The sequence below is a fragment of the Entelurus aequoreus genome, linkage group LG21 (genome assembly GCF_033978785.1).
Source record: "Entelurus aequoreus isolate RoL-2023_Sb linkage group LG21, RoL_Eaeq_v1.1, whole genome shotgun sequence".
Taxonomy (NCBI): domain Eukaryota; kingdom Metazoa; phylum Chordata; class Actinopteri; order Syngnathiformes; family Syngnathidae; genus Entelurus; species Entelurus aequoreus.
In genome coordinates this window covers 18,561,273-18,576,843 of record NC_084751.1, presented here as the reverse complement: position 1 = coordinate 18,576,843, position 15,571 = coordinate 18,561,273, and the positions used below count along the sequence as shown (strand labels likewise).

The following is a 15,571-nucleotide window of genomic DNA, read 5'->3' as shown; positions in this document are numbered from 1 at the left end:
TAAATGGCAGTGTTCAGTTCAAACACTGTATATTTCCAACTTTTACGCTGTCTCTGCATCCTCTTTGCACACCCACACAACACTTTACCAATCTCTTTTGTTCTTTGAATCTCAAATCCTACGATATATAATGAGGCATCCACACATTTCCTATTTAAGTATGACAAAAAACATAAACTTAGTTTCACTAGTATTCAAGTATTACCTGTTATTATGAAACCATCTTTTAGTTTTAATATTCATTCTCAACCAGCTCTAACACATTGTAATAGTATGTCCTGAATAAAAGGGAGTTTTGTGTCATCTGTAAATAAAATACACTTAAACAATTTGGAAACCAAAGCGATATCATTGGCATATGTAAAACAAAATATAGGTCCAAGGATCCAAGTACCTTGTGGTACTCCACAAATAATATAAGGTAAAGCACATTTCCTATTGTTAATTTCTACTAACTGTTTTCTAACCTTCAGATACAACCCACTCATGTACCACTTTTCTTATCCCATATTTAGTGATAGTTTATGATCAAGCATATCCAACGCTTTTTAAAGATCTACAAAAATACTTACTTAATATTACTTTTTACCTATTGCAGTTGAAATTTCTTCTGCTCCCACCAAAACGCCTGTTTCCATCTCTACCACGGCCTAATTTCTATTCTCTTTTTACAGATCACGACAGAAAAGCATCGAATGAGTTTTCCTGAGACAGTGGATGAAATCTTGGACGTCTCGGAGGATGAAGGTAGATTGATATGATTACGGAAAAGCCACCAGGTGGGGATGGTGCTAATTTTCTGAAAAAGGCTGATTTGATGGTTCCGCGGCATATGTTTTATCTATAAGAACAATCATTACATACATGATTATAACTAAACCCTTTCCATTTGTTTTATAGGGGTTGCCCAGCTAACGTTAGGTAGGATTGTGTGTATCTCTGCTCAGTGACCATGTGGCTTCATCGTAGTCACACACTCATTTTCTCGTGCATCACTACTTGTCTTTCGAATCTGTATCTCTGACCCAACTTCAGCCATATGTTTTCCGCTCAAATTTTTTATTCCTTCACACTTTATATTTTGCTCCGAGATTTATTTACATAAAATGTCCAGTTTTTCATTAACATTTTCCTAATATGAGCATTTTAGACACTTGTGTTCAAGAACTCATTAACCCTTTTATGGACATTGGTCAATAGAGTGGACACTATTGTGTCTTGATATTCACTGCCACCCATTAGGCAAAAATAAACCCTTCTCAAAAACAAGATAGCTGACAAACCTGTTTTTGAACAATTGGAGTATGTTAAGATAAGTGGACACACTGTTAAAGAATTAAAACCTTTTTTCATTTTGTTATTTAAAAATATTTCCAATTTTTTTATTTTTTTTATTTTTCCCCCTAGAAATGCATGTCATCAATTAAGCCTCTAACCTCTAAACTAATTTTCATCTTGGGCCACATCACAGTTACAGAACTTCTTCGAAAACCCAAGTCAAAATAACGAGCAGATATTTAATTTCTGCTAGTGTAGGATTTTAATTGAAAAAATTGTCAATGACAAAAAAAAAGAATGAATTAAAAACGTGACGAATGTGTCGCCAACTGAGCGTATCACTCGTCTGCACCACACTGAAGCAGAATGAGTCTCATGCCGCCAAGAACGTAAAAATAATATCCAAATGGTGCACATTTTTCCATAAATATACTGTATGATGAAGCTGCTGATGGTGTGTTTGCCAGAGAAGCAGCTTAAATGTATTTTTATTTTTATTTAGCCTTTATTTAACCAGGTAAAATCCCATTGAGATCAAAGATCTCTTTTCCAAGGGAGACCTGGCCAAGAGGGCAGCAGCAAGGTTACATTAAAAACAGTAAACAACACATAAAACATCAAATTTACATAATTAAAACTTGCTCACATGACACATGTGCATACAGACAAGGTAGACTGCAATCCTTTCACAAAAGCTTTAAACTCATTTAATGTAACAAGGGTTTGAAGTTGAATATTGGATTGTAGGTTATTCCAAGCCTTCGGTGCTGAAAACCTAAATGCTTTCTTGCCCAGTTCAGTTCTTACTTTGGGGACGACAAATTGCAGAACATTCATTGAACGAAGATTGTGACTTCCTTGTTTCTTTGTTAAAAGACAAGATAGATATGATGGAGTGATACCTAGAATGGTTTTGTAGATGAACACATACCAATGATTGAGGCGTCGAGCACATAAAGATGTCCAGTTAACCATTGGGTATAACACACAATGGTGAGTAAGGGGAGTGCAGTTGGTGATGAATCTCAGTGCACCGTGGTACACACTATCCAGCTTGTGGAGACAACCAGCAGTAACATTCATGTACAACACAAATGTTGTTTCCACCAATTTCTGTTTCACAGTGAAAGAAAAGCAAGACTTGTTTCTATAATAAAATCCCAGTAAAAGTTTCAGTTTTTTTTTACAACATACTGAATGTGCTCCTTAAAACTCAAGTGGTCATCAATTACAAATCCTAAATATTTAAAAGAAGATACTAACACAATTTGTTGCCCATTTCTTGTTAAATTATATACTGTGGGAGTCCACTCTCCGAGGGATGCTGCACATTATCATTACATCTCTTCATAAAACTACTGTAGTTGTTGGTTGATCAAGTGTGTTGTTTTTATACAGTATTTTTTATTTAAAAGTAGGTTTTTTCTTTTTAAAAAGGCATGTAACATTTTAATAATGTGCTGTTTTTTTAGCGGGCAAGCACCAATCAAATTGATTTCAATTATATTTAATGGAACATGTTGATTTGAGATACAAAGCTCCGTCACAGAAGCGATTAAGCTCGTAAGTTGAGGTACCTGTACATTATCAATAAAGATGAAATGCCTTATTGACACACATCATTCTAAGGCTATCACAGGCCACTTAAAATATAATGGCGAGCCAGATGTGACCCCGGGCCTTGAGTTTGACACCTGTGTTCTAACATGTTGTCCACCGAAGTGGACACCAACTTCTTGGAAAATATTTTTTTTTTTTTAAATGAAGGCTTTTTTCCCATGTCTGGAGAGTAAAAACAACTTGAATTCTTGAATTAGGTATAGAATAATTTGTACATGAAAGGGTTAATGACATAATTCCTGCACTCAGACGGCGACTTCTCTTTTAATTCAGCTGTTTGTTAATTAGTGCCCCTGCTAATGGCTAAATTGTCGTCTTTCTGCTCGGAGGAATCCCAGTTACTGTCATCCAGCTTCATGTTTTGACATGTTTGCAATGGTGTACTTGTTTTTAAATTGATTTCTTCTCTTTATTGTTAACAATTTTGTGTTTGTGTTTGTTCCTGAGCAGCCCATATTAATCGTGATGTGGTGCTTATTATTTCAGTCCCATTTCTCTATAATAACCAAGCTCTTTTCTCCTACACAGAAGCAATCATTGCCATGTGTGATGCCATCTGTACTGAGCATGCTCACTTTTTAAAAACAAAAGCCACTGTATATAACTAGGTGCCTTGTGGTTGATTTGCCGTCCATGCTGGGTGTTGTTGGTCCATTTCCATTGCTTCCAATCCAAAATGTCGGACTGCTTTGTGGTCTTTTTTTCTGTGATGTTGTGAAAGTGATACAAGGTTAAACCAGGGGTGTTCAAACGTTTTCTTTGTAGCAGGATCGTATACAGAAAAATTTAAGCATGCCTGGTGACACTTTGATACTTTGCATTAAAAATGTTAAAAACCGATCTCATGTAGATAAAGTGGAACCTAGATTCTGTATATGAAATTAAAAGGTTCGTTAACAGGGTTTGTAAATAGAAAAGTTCATATATTGAAGCAAATTTCTCCTTAAAGGCCTACTGAAATGATTTTTTTTTATTTAAACGGGAATAGCAGATCCATTCTATGTGTCATACTTGATCATTTCGCGATATTGCCATATTTTTGCTGAAAGGATTTAGTAGAGAAAATCGACGATAAAGTTCGCGACTTTTGCTCGCTGATAAAAAAAAGCCTTGCCTGTACCGGAAGTAGCGTGACGTCACAGGAGCTAGTATTCCTCACAATTCCCCATTGTTTACAATGGAGCGAGAGAGATTCGGACCGAGAAAGTGATGATTACCCCATTAATTTGAGCGAGGATGAAAGATTCGTAGATGAGGAACGTTACAGTGAACGACTTGAGAGGCAGTGATGGACGTATCTTTTTTCGCTCTGACCGTAACTTAGGTACAAGCTGGCTCATTGGATTCCACTCTCCTTTTTTTATTGTGGATCACGGATTTGTATTTTAAACCACCTCGGATACTATATCCTCTTGAAAATGAGAGTCGAGAACACGAAATGGACATTCAGTGCCTTTTATCTCCACGACAATACATCGTCGAAATGCTTTAGCTACGAGCTAACGTGATAGCATTGTGCTTTAACTGCATATAGAAACAAAAAAATAAACCCCTGACTGGAAGGATAGATAGAAAATCAACAATACTATTAAACCGTGGACATGTAAATACACGGTTAATGCTTTCCAGGCTGGCGAAGGTTAACAATGCTGTGCTAACGACGCCATTGAAGCTAACTTAGCAACTTAGCAACGGGACCTCACAGAGCTATGCTAAAAACATTAGCTCTCCACCTACGCCAGCCAGCCCTCATCTACTCATCAACACCCGTGCTCACCTGCGTTCCAGCGATCGGCAGAAGGACGAAGGACTTCACCCGATGCGTTTGGCGGCCCGGAGACGTAGGAAGTCAAGGTGAGGTCAGCGGCTAGCGCGGCTAGCGCGGCTAGCGCGGCTAGCGCTCCAACAAAGTCCTCCTGGTTGTGTTGCTGTAGTCCGCTGCTAATACACCGATCCCACCTACAACTGTCTTCTTTGCAGCCTTCATTGTTCATCAAACAAATTGCAAAAGATGTCCAGAATACTGTGGAATTATGAAATGAAAACAGAGCTTTTTGTATAGGATTCTACGGGTACCATAACTTCCGTTACTCTGACTTCGTCACGCGCATACGTCATCATACCGCGACGTTTCAGCCGGATATTTCCCGGGAAGTTTTAAATGTCACTTTATAAGTTAACCCGGTCGTATTGGCATGTGTTGCAATGTTAAGATTTCATCATTGATATATAAACCATCAGACTGCGTGGTCGGTAGTAGTGGGTTTCAGTAGGCCTTTAAGAAACAATGCAAACATGATTAATGGGACCCAGCCTCGACAAAGGCCATATTTTAGTGAACGTTTGTACAGTTTGAACACAATATAAATTGCTATACAGTCCAATAAGTCAAACAAACATAACAAGCGAGCAACTTTCTATTTAATATTACAAAGTAAAACAACTAACTGTGTGCCGACACACAGGCACACACTTCACTGTCACTAACCCTGTGGTGCACTCATACAGTAGTTTGAAATCACAAAACTCTTTAACTTACCAGGTCAATACAATGATTAGGAATAAAAAATAGACTCCACTTTATCTTGTTGGTTAATGTTGTAAGGAGTGTTGACAATGCTGTGGCTACTTGCTGAATGTTTCAAACCACAAATCGCTTGTCCATCGCTTTCTTTGGACTTGTATTCAGCTAGCAAATCAAAAAATATGTTGTAAAATGGTTAAAAAACAACAACCTTAAAACCACACAAATTAGCACAGAAGCTGACTGAAAAAGCAGTAAGCACCAAATTGCTCGCCCAAAATGGATGTGCTGCCGAATTCAAAAAATATTTCCCTACAGGCGCACAATGGGTGGATTAAATGTTCGTACACTAAGACAAGGATTGTATACCAAAGCATATTTTTATGGTTCCACTGTATGCTAAACTAGCTAAATAAAACCTCAACATCTTAGCTTTGTATTATACTGTGGGTAACAAAGCAAATTAGTCGAATACAGTATCTAATAATATATCTCTGTAATAATTATTTATGCCAAGGGTCGCCCTTAAGTGACGCTATTTGATACTCCTTAAGTGATGCTATTTGATACTGTATAAGTACTGTAGTCAGTGTGGATGATTTTTTTTGGAAGTGTTTCACATAATTTGTACTCTGTTCTTGTCCTTCTGTCACAATTCTTTGTGTGTTATTTGTTCTCTCTAATTTGCTGCCTTTTTTAAAACTCAGTGACTTGTATTTCTCCCGCAGGAGATGAGTTGCTTGGTATGGACGGAGCGCGCTATTTGAAGCTTGACGACTTCAAGGATCAAGACGATGACTTTCTCTCCCCGAAGAAGACTCTTAGAGACTTTGAGGGAGGTGTGGGAACCACGTAAGTCCACTATGTTGTTTGCATTCTGCTTGTTTGTAAGTTTTGTTTGTTTCTATTACAAAAAATATTCAGCAACTGTATTGTATTGCAGTGTCTAGCTTCTATGTTATTGTGTGCTGAGCTGTTATGTAGCTAGCTACTACCTCCTAGTAGCCTTTAGACTTAGACTTCCTTTTATTGTCATTCAAATTTGAACTTTACAGTAAAGATAAGAACAACATTTTGTTGCATTAGCTCGTTGTAGTGCAGGATAAAAGAGCAATAAGGTGCAGATATAAATACATAGATTACTGTACAAATAAATATATTGCACTTTTTTTGCATATGCATCCACATTTATGGATGTATGTTATATTGTCTTTATATTCCAGCGAGTTAATCCGTTTTTGTGGGGAATTGAGGGGATTATTAAGATGCGTTCAAGAGTCTTGTGGCCTGAGGGAAGAAGCTGTTACAGAACCTGGAGGTTCTGCTATGGAGGCTGCGGAACCTCTTTCTTTAGCTTACAATGTTTTACCTTTTTGTAAATGACTTGACTAAAAAAATACAAGGAAGTTCATGATGGACACGGAAAGGTGTCGTCTTTTAAATGTATAATCAGTATGATATTGAATTGGTCTAAATTAGATTATAGTCGAGATTTTTTTTTTTTCAGAATACATTTTTAGCGATCAAAATGTTTGTATTAAATGAAATAAATATCTTCATGTTCTATTCCATAGGCCGTATTCTCCCGCCATTCCTAGGATCCCTTGTGTTTCGCCAGAGACTGTTCTTCTTGATCAGGTATGCTTACCTCTATAAGTGGCAAATAATCATAGGCTGTGTCACAAATCATCGAATACTTCCGTCAGTACACTCGATATGCATACTATGTGCTCTGCATACTTAGTTCCAGAGGGCGCAATTTTTGACACTTTTGCACTTTTTTTCCTACTTTCTCGTCTTCTTTCTTACTTTTGTAAGAAAGTTGCAACTACTGGAGTTAGTCCCTCTCCTTTCACACCGTGATGAGCTTGGTTAAGGTGTGTCTTGGCACACTCGCCATTTGGGTCATAGTTGGTACAACATCTGAGTACATCTGAGGACCAGAAGCAGTTTTAGATATGGGCCACATGGGTAATTGCTCGGGCGCCGCATGGATGAGGGTTAAAAAAACATTCCTATTGTAATGTCATGCTTGTGTTATTGTTGCACGCCAAAAGGAGGCTTCACGCAGGGTGCCAATGAATGTAGACGTGCCACTGCTAATGACAAATGTGCATTTGTTGTATTCGTTGATATTTATTTTTCGTTATACAGTGGAACCTCAATCTATGAGGTTGGTTCTTGAACATGGTCCGCCGACCAAAACGTTTTTCAAGTGAAACAGATTTCCTCATACACTGCAAAAAGTCAGTGTTCAAAAACAAGAAAAAAAATTACAAAAATTAGGGGTATTTTATTTGAACTAAGCAAAATTATCTGCCAATAGAACAAGAACATTTGGCTTGTCAAGACTTTCCAAAACAAGTTAAATTAGCTAACCTCAATGAACCCAAAAATACCTTAAAATAAGTATATTCTCACTAATAACAAGTGCACTTTTCTTGGTAGAAAAAAAAAGAGACCTTTTTGCTCAATATGTTGAAAAATATTCTTAAATAAAGTAAATGCTAGTGCCATTATCTTGACATAATGATATGCGCTCAGCATTACACTTCTTGAAACCAGCAAACTTATACTAAATACGAATGTTCTTAATGGAAAGGCAACAAGGCAACCGCTTGTTACTCTCGGGGTCTCCTAGCCGCTCAGGCAAATCATATGGTCTAAAAATGCATTTTTCCATCGATAACGTGACATCACCGCGCCAAGTGCGTGCTCTTTCAGTCAATCAGTGCGCATATATACAGCCTGGCCCCCGGCCAAACATTTTTTTATTGTAATTTTGAAGAATTCATCTGAATGTGCATGAACTATTTCTGTTCAAAATTGTTAGAAATGTCACATGTTAAATGTTTACTGTACTGTGCCAACTGTACTACTTTATGAGTACGTATTTTCTCTTGTTTCATTGAAAATAAAACAGCAAAGTCCATTTGGCTGTCATCCGTTTTAATTATAAGACAAAATTGTGTCAAAGTCATGATTTATTTTTTTCTTGCTTGAAATAAGAAATTATAACTTTAAAAAAAGCAGTTTTATACTTGTGAGTGTTGATGACACAGCTTTGCAACAGTTGATATTCTAGTTTCAAGCATGTTTTACTCAATATAGGTAATCAAATCTCATACAAGCTGTAATATCTTACTGAGATCATTTAGGAGCAAAACACTTAAAACAAGTAAAACACTCTAACATAAGATCTGCTTAGTGAGAAGAATTATCTTATCAGACAGAAAATAATCAAAAATCACCCTTATTTGAGATATTTCATCTTACTTAGATTTCAGTTTTTGCTGTGTAAGAAACAATGTACACATGAATAATTGGTTCTTGCCTCGACAAAAGTCCCCATTTTGTATTAGAAAATGCACATTTTGAAGACACTATAATGTGTATAAATAATGTACATGTATCAAAATAACAGAACAAGCGGGTAATGGCTCAACAATCTATTTTCTTATTCAAACACCACAACAACAACAGCCAGCCTAACTGTCAATGCGTCCACAAACACACACTCAAGGCGCGTTTGGTACACTCAAGGCGCGTTTGGTACACTTCAAAATGTTACCAAACATGTTGCTACAACAAAAAACCCAAAGAGGAAAATAATTTTACCTTGTGACTTTGAATATGTGCTGAACAGTCTGGGAGAGGTAAACAAACATAGTGTCACCTTCCACATGTTCCAGCCCCCGCTAGCGTTAACACAAACTTGTTGTTTTCTAGCAAAAAAGATGCCCCCTGACATCTTTTTTCAAAAAACTCCTTATCACAGTTAAAAAGATATGTAGAAATTTCCCCTCTCAAATAAAATTCATGTTGAAGAGTCAGCTTTGTCCAAGCAGTCTCACCGCATCAGCGGGCATGCTGCACCCAACACTGTGAATGACGGCTGCGCCTGAAACTTTCCCAAACACACACGACACTTCTAAAATTGTTCTTCCGTGCTGGTTCCAACATGGTCACTTTTGGACATCAAGTCACCATATTAATGGCAAGACTACTCGTAAATGATAGCCTCGGAAATGCTATCACTGGCTAGCTGCTTCTTGTTTAGCTACACGAGCGACAACTTTTCCACCTTCCCCTGCACGCTCTTTCCATCGTTGCAAAGTTAATTAACTCCTTCGGCAAAGTCAGCAACCATATAAACGTCCTTTTTGAAAATGGTTGCAGGCGTTTACTTTTTTTTGCCATACATGTGAGCCAATCTATGTCCCGTTGGCGGCACCGCTAGGCTAGTACTCTGAGCAAAACATAAACAGGATGTGACGTTGGGTGCCCGCCTCTTCAAAAAGGCGTTTTACAGGAAGTGTTGTCATCAAAATGGCTGCCTCCATAGAGGCTCCAACGGCAAACAGAATGAATAGTTAAATGAAAAAATTAATGAAGTGACCGTACATCGAGACATTGGTCGCACACCGAGGCATACTTGGCTTGAGTCAACGTTCGTCAACCGAAAAGAATGCAAATAGAAGCGTTTGTGAATCGAGGTTCCACTGTACTCATTTGGTCAATATATTGTTAAATAAAGTAGAACCTCGATTTAGGAACTTGAATGGTTCTTGGACAGAGTTTGTACTTATAAAAGTTTGTATATTGAAACAAATGTATTTATAAAAAAACACATATAAATTTGTAAATCGAGCAGAGGGGTTCGTAAATCAACGTTGCACTAGACTTGGATTCTCTCACTTTACATCACTTTTTTCCATTATTTTGTATCAGTCGTGGTAATTTGCTAGTGATTTTGACTGCCTTTGATGTTCCCTACACACTGTGACCTCAGCAGACCCCCATCCCACTGCCAAAGGAGTATGACGAAGATTCTCTTATCCCGAGCAGTCCAGCGACAGAAACCTCAGACAACGTCAGCCCTGTGGCCAGCCCCATTCACACCGGGTAAGCTTGTTGATTATGTCTTTTCAGCTGTCATCTGTGTCTAACAGGTTAAAAAGATAGTTCTGAAGAGTTGTAGTGTGGTAATTGTTTAGCCGCAGTGTGTTAATTAGTTCATGACATACAGTATTTCTACTAGTTGTCAATGGAGCTTCCTTTTTCCATTTAGTAGTAGTAAAAGTTATAATCAGGTGTAGTGGGAAAAACCTGAATCATATAATGAAATATGTGCCTACCCAGCATGCACAATACATTAAAACAACGTTGAGAACTTGTTGAATTAGGTCCTGACGCGTTGAACAACTCAAACCTAACATTGAAACATGCTTTTTGATGACGTTTATTCAATGTTGAGTTCTGACGTTGATTTGACCATTAAATTTTGATCATATTTTACAACACAAATACAACGTTGAAACGACGTGCTTTTTGACAATGTTTATTCAATGTTAGGCAGTGACGTTGATTTGACCTTTGAAATTTTGTCATTTCCCAACCAACAACGCAGATCCAATGTTAGACACCAACGTTGTCTAAATTTACAAATACTGCTATTTTGCAACATTGTTTCTAAGTCAGTTTTAAGGGACATGTATGTATAATCAACATTGTATCAATGTCTTTTGCCTGCTGGTACTCACACTGCATCATTGGATTTTAGTCTCTTATAAAATATACATATACACCAATGTTGCTTTTCTGCACCATGATGTCATTTTCTGAACTTGTTCACTTGAAGCTTCCTGGTGAGCTTCATGGTGGACGCTCGTGGAGGCTCCATGCGAGGCAGCAGACATCACGGCCTTCGAGTGATCATCCCTCCTCGGACATGCGCTGCACCAACACGCATTACCTGTCGTCTGGTCAAACCTCAGAAACTGACCACGCCCCCTCCTCTGGTGGAAGGGGAGGGCCTTGCCAGCCGCATCATCTCTTTAGGTCCATCCAGCATGCAGTTTCTTGGGTGAGTCAATTGTTGATGCTATTATAGTATATACAGTATAAAGCTACATATGTCTTTTGGCATGTGTTTTGTATGTCTTTATGGTTAAAGTGACTGTTTGCATCTTTTACGCGGCTGCCTAGAGGGCGCTAACTTTTGAAAGTGTTGTAAGCATTATATCCATCCCTCTTCCTGCTCTGAGCATGCAAGCCCCGCATTGTATAATACTTGCACGCGAAGGACAAGGTGAAGAGAACAAGCGTCGACAGTGCTAGCTACACTATGCAACGTTTGCAATTGCACATACTCCTTAATTAGGTTTTTAGATGCATAAGAAACATTGAAAGACATAAGAACATGGATGGAATTGGTGATTGCACTTTGGTGCTGGAGTGTGCTGTAGGCAGCAAGTGCTACAAGCCCGTGTGTTTTTACAGTATGTCATCCAACGCAACGAAAATTGCCATAATATACATAATGAGCCCAGGAGGATACTTACAAAACGCCTGAATACATATATAGTTTCACAGTTGCAGACGAGTGTAAAACTAGTTAGCGATTTGGCACAGTTTAGCTACAAAGGTTAGCTATCATTGAATGTGCAGCCTATCGCAGTAATTCTCAAAATGTACCACTAGTGCAGGGGTGGCCAACCAGTCAGAGACTAAGAGCCACTTTTTTTACTGTGTTACTGCAAAGAGCCACATCCTACACATGGGCACACATGAACATCACCCCATCCCTTCCTCACACACACACACACACACACACACACACACACACACACACACACACACACACACACACACACACACACACACACACACACACACACACTCACACACACACAGACCCAGATTTATTGTAAATGTCACACACCAACATGACTCCTACAGTACTAAGACCACAGGCCAGTTATTTTCAACAATTAACATTGTGTGCACTGTCACACACACAAACTCTCAGTTCAACCAAGTCCACAAACAAAAATATAATGTTTTTTCCCTTACTATGCATGTTGCTTAGTGGGACTTCTGGCATTCCTTGTCGTGGACAATCCTCTTCAAATCTGGCTTGTATTCTGTTGTTGCCACTCAAAGCAATTATTTCTACTCAGTGGCCTAGTGGTTAGAGTGTCCGCCCTGAGATCGGTAGGTTGTGAGTTCAAACCCCGGCCGAGTCATACCAAAGACTATAAAAAGGGGACCCATTACCTCCCTGCTTGGCACTCAGCATCAAGGGTTGGAATTGGGGGTTAAATCACCAAAAATTATTCCCGGGCGCGGCACTGCTGCTGCCCACTGCTCACTTCACCTCCCAGGGGGTGAACAAGGGGATGGGTCAAATGCAGAGGACAAATTTCACCACACCTAGTGTGTGTGTGAAAATCATTGGTACTTTAACTTTAACTTAACTTAACTTTCACATGGGTGTCAGTCAGAACAGATCGATGCTTTGATTTCACATGTTTCAGGGTAGAAAACACAGACTCGCAGACGTATGTTGACCCAAACATTGACAGTATCTTAAGCGCAGCCCGTTTGATATTGGGGTATTTTTCCATTGGCTCACTTTTCCAGAACTCAATGGTCCCTTCCCTTAAAGCAGCTTTCAGTTGGTCCTCCTCACAAAGATCGATCATCTCCAACTCAGCTGCAGCCTCATCTGTGACGTGTGGGGCTTTCAAACAGTCCGTATCTGCATTAAATGGGTCGACGAGGAATGTAATCTGTGGCCTTTTCAGTTGTAGATCACGGAACCGGGTCACAAAGCTTTCGTGCAGGTTTTCAACAAGTGTCGCATATCTGTCTCTTTTATTTTTCATGGCGGCGCTGGTGACTTGCTTGCTGGCTTTTAGCAGAGTGGGAAAATGCATTAAATCTCCTTTTTGAATATGCGCCTTGAACAGCTTCAGTTTGTTGACGAACGCAAACACTTTGCACCAAGGCAGCATTTTAACTTAACCTGCAGTGTCAGGTTCAGTCTGTCCAAGTGACACAGCATATCGACCAAAAAGGCCAGATCCATAATCCACCCGAGGTCCGAGAGCCCGAGCTCTCGGACCTCTAGTCCTTGTCCTTCTCTTCCGTGAACAGTTTTACAGCATCCAAAAGCTCAAAAAAGCGAGAGAGTACCTTGCCTTTTGACAGCCACCTCACAGTGCATTGCAGCGGCAGGTCACCTTGAAGCCCTTGGTCCAGCTCAGCGATAAGATTCCTGAATTGCCTGTGGTTAAGTGCATGTGTGCGGATGTAGTTGACGATTTCCATCACAGGTTTCATGACGTTGTGTAAATTCAATGATTTAGATTCTAGTTGCTCCCTGTGGATAATTTAGTGGAAATTCCAAAATTCGGGAAATGTTTCATCAGCTTTGCACAGCCCCACAAGCCCATTCACAGATCCGATCATGGCTGGTGCTCCATCCGTGGCTATTGCAGTTAGTTTCTGTATGGGCAGATTTGCTTTCGCAAATGCAGCCATCATTGTTTCTTTCACATCTATGCCACGGGTTCTGTCTTTTAATGGCACAATAACAAGGAGTTCTTCTTTTATCACACAATTGTTTGAAACAGACCGTGCAAATATTGCCAACTGAGGCTCGTCTTGTATGTCACAACTCTCATCCAATACGACACTAAAATACTCACATGCTTGAAAGTCAGAGTGCAACTGTGACCTTGTTAATGTCTGATATTCTGCGTTCAACAGTGTGGCGGGACAGTTGGACTTCTCATAACCTTCTTTTTAGTTTGCCGTCTTCAGGAGACAAGATTTCAATAGCATCACAGAGGCATTTTTTAAGGGCAAAGTCCCCTTCATTCTATGGCTTTTTAGCCTGTGCAATGTTCCAAGCCAGTTGATATGATGCAAGCGTTACGGTCTCTGTGCTTCCTAAATGTTTGGAAAAACTGTTTCTGCTTTTCTGCCTGACTTTTCAAAGTGGCCAACTTGTGCTTGCGAAGTTCTGTCCCTTTTGGAAATTCCTGGTCGATGTTAGCATGGAGTGAGCTGAAGTGACGCTGAAGATTTGAAGTTTGAAATGCGCTAATGACGCCTGACATATAAGGCAGAATGGCTTGCCATTACGTTCAATAAAAAAATATAAACTCTCCCACTTTGTTAAAAAGGTCCTGTGTTCTTCATATTTTCGTTTTGCAGTGCTTTTTTCCCCTGCCATTTTGAGAGCGAACTTGTCACAGATTGTTTACTACTGTGATCTCACGCACATGCACGTTTGACGTCACTCAAACCAGCTTCGGCTTCTTCTTCTATGTGCAACTCAAACCGACTTAAACCAGGCGAAAAAAGTAATCAGAGTATTGTAATCCAAGTATTTCCTTTTTTTTCATGATGATCTTTTCTTTCACTCAGGACGGCTTTTTAACAATTCTGCGCCGCATCATTAGTGTCACGGCCGATAGAAGAGGCTGCGTGTTGAACGCCACGATGTTTTACAAGCTAGATTTTGAGAAAACGCCCTCTTTGTGCTGAGCGGAAGTCAATGAAGCGGCCGTGTGTCTCGGTCGCGCTGCATTTTGGGAAATGTAGTGTTTTTCGTCCCAGCGAACGTTAGGGACAGTAGATATACTACAGTACAGTAACGCGGCAATGTGGGCCTCCGACATGAAAGACTTTGTCGCGTCTACACCTCGTGGGCACTGATAGAGTTAAGAGCCTAAGAGCCGCATAAAACCAGCCAAAGAGCCGCATGAAGCTCACGAGCCGTTGGCCAGGCCTGCACTAGTGGAACGCGGGCTCCATCTAGTGGTACGCCAAAAAATCACTTGATTAAAGGGGCTGTTTGACACTGGCTAACAGTGACATTTTTCAAAGCAAAAAACATAAGAACACCATTGACTAGCTTATATTAGAATTAGTGGTTTAACGCATATATTTTAAAACTGTCTATATTTTTCACAACATATAAGTTTGTGTAATGAAAATCAGTGTTTCCCCCAGAAAATTTGTTAGTTAAGGTGGTGTCTCTCCAAGGGGAAGGGGGTGGGTGGGTGTAAGGAACAGCGTAACTCGGCCTGTCGCCATCACGTCTCCATCTCATCGCTGCCACCACAGCCTGGGGGGCAATAGACTACAGACTGTGGTGAAGTAGGCCGACTTCGTCGCGTGAAGAAGCCTACAATTTGTGTTTTCCGCTCCATATGCTGAATGCCGATATACTATATATATCTCAATATTTTTTCCGTAAAAAAAAACAATACACAAAACAGTCCTAGTTACCTGATACTAAGTATGTCATTATTATGACTTAGTAATTTAATAAGTCAAAAATATGACAAAATA

General features: G+C 39.5%; 1 protein-coding gene across 1 annotated transcript in view; it reads left to right on the top strand.

Moving 5' to 3' along the window:
• Nucleotides 1-15,571, top strand: part of ank1b (ankyrin 1, erythrocytic b) — a 251,906-nt gene that overhangs the window by 156,630 nt on the left and 79,705 nt on the right. Inside the window, exons 22-27 of the mRNA XM_062031115.1 lie at nucleotides 675-747; nucleotides 901-921; nucleotides 6,151-6,274; nucleotides 6,997-7,060; nucleotides 10,215-10,327; nucleotides 11,064-11,288. Coding sequence (XP_061887099.1) covers nucleotides 675-747; nucleotides 901-921; nucleotides 6,151-6,274; nucleotides 6,997-7,060; nucleotides 10,215-10,327; nucleotides 11,064-11,288 — 620 coding nt within the window. The remainder of the gene's footprint in view (nucleotides 1-674; nucleotides 748-900; nucleotides 922-6,150; nucleotides 6,275-6,996; nucleotides 7,061-10,214; nucleotides 10,328-11,063; nucleotides 11,289-15,571) is intronic.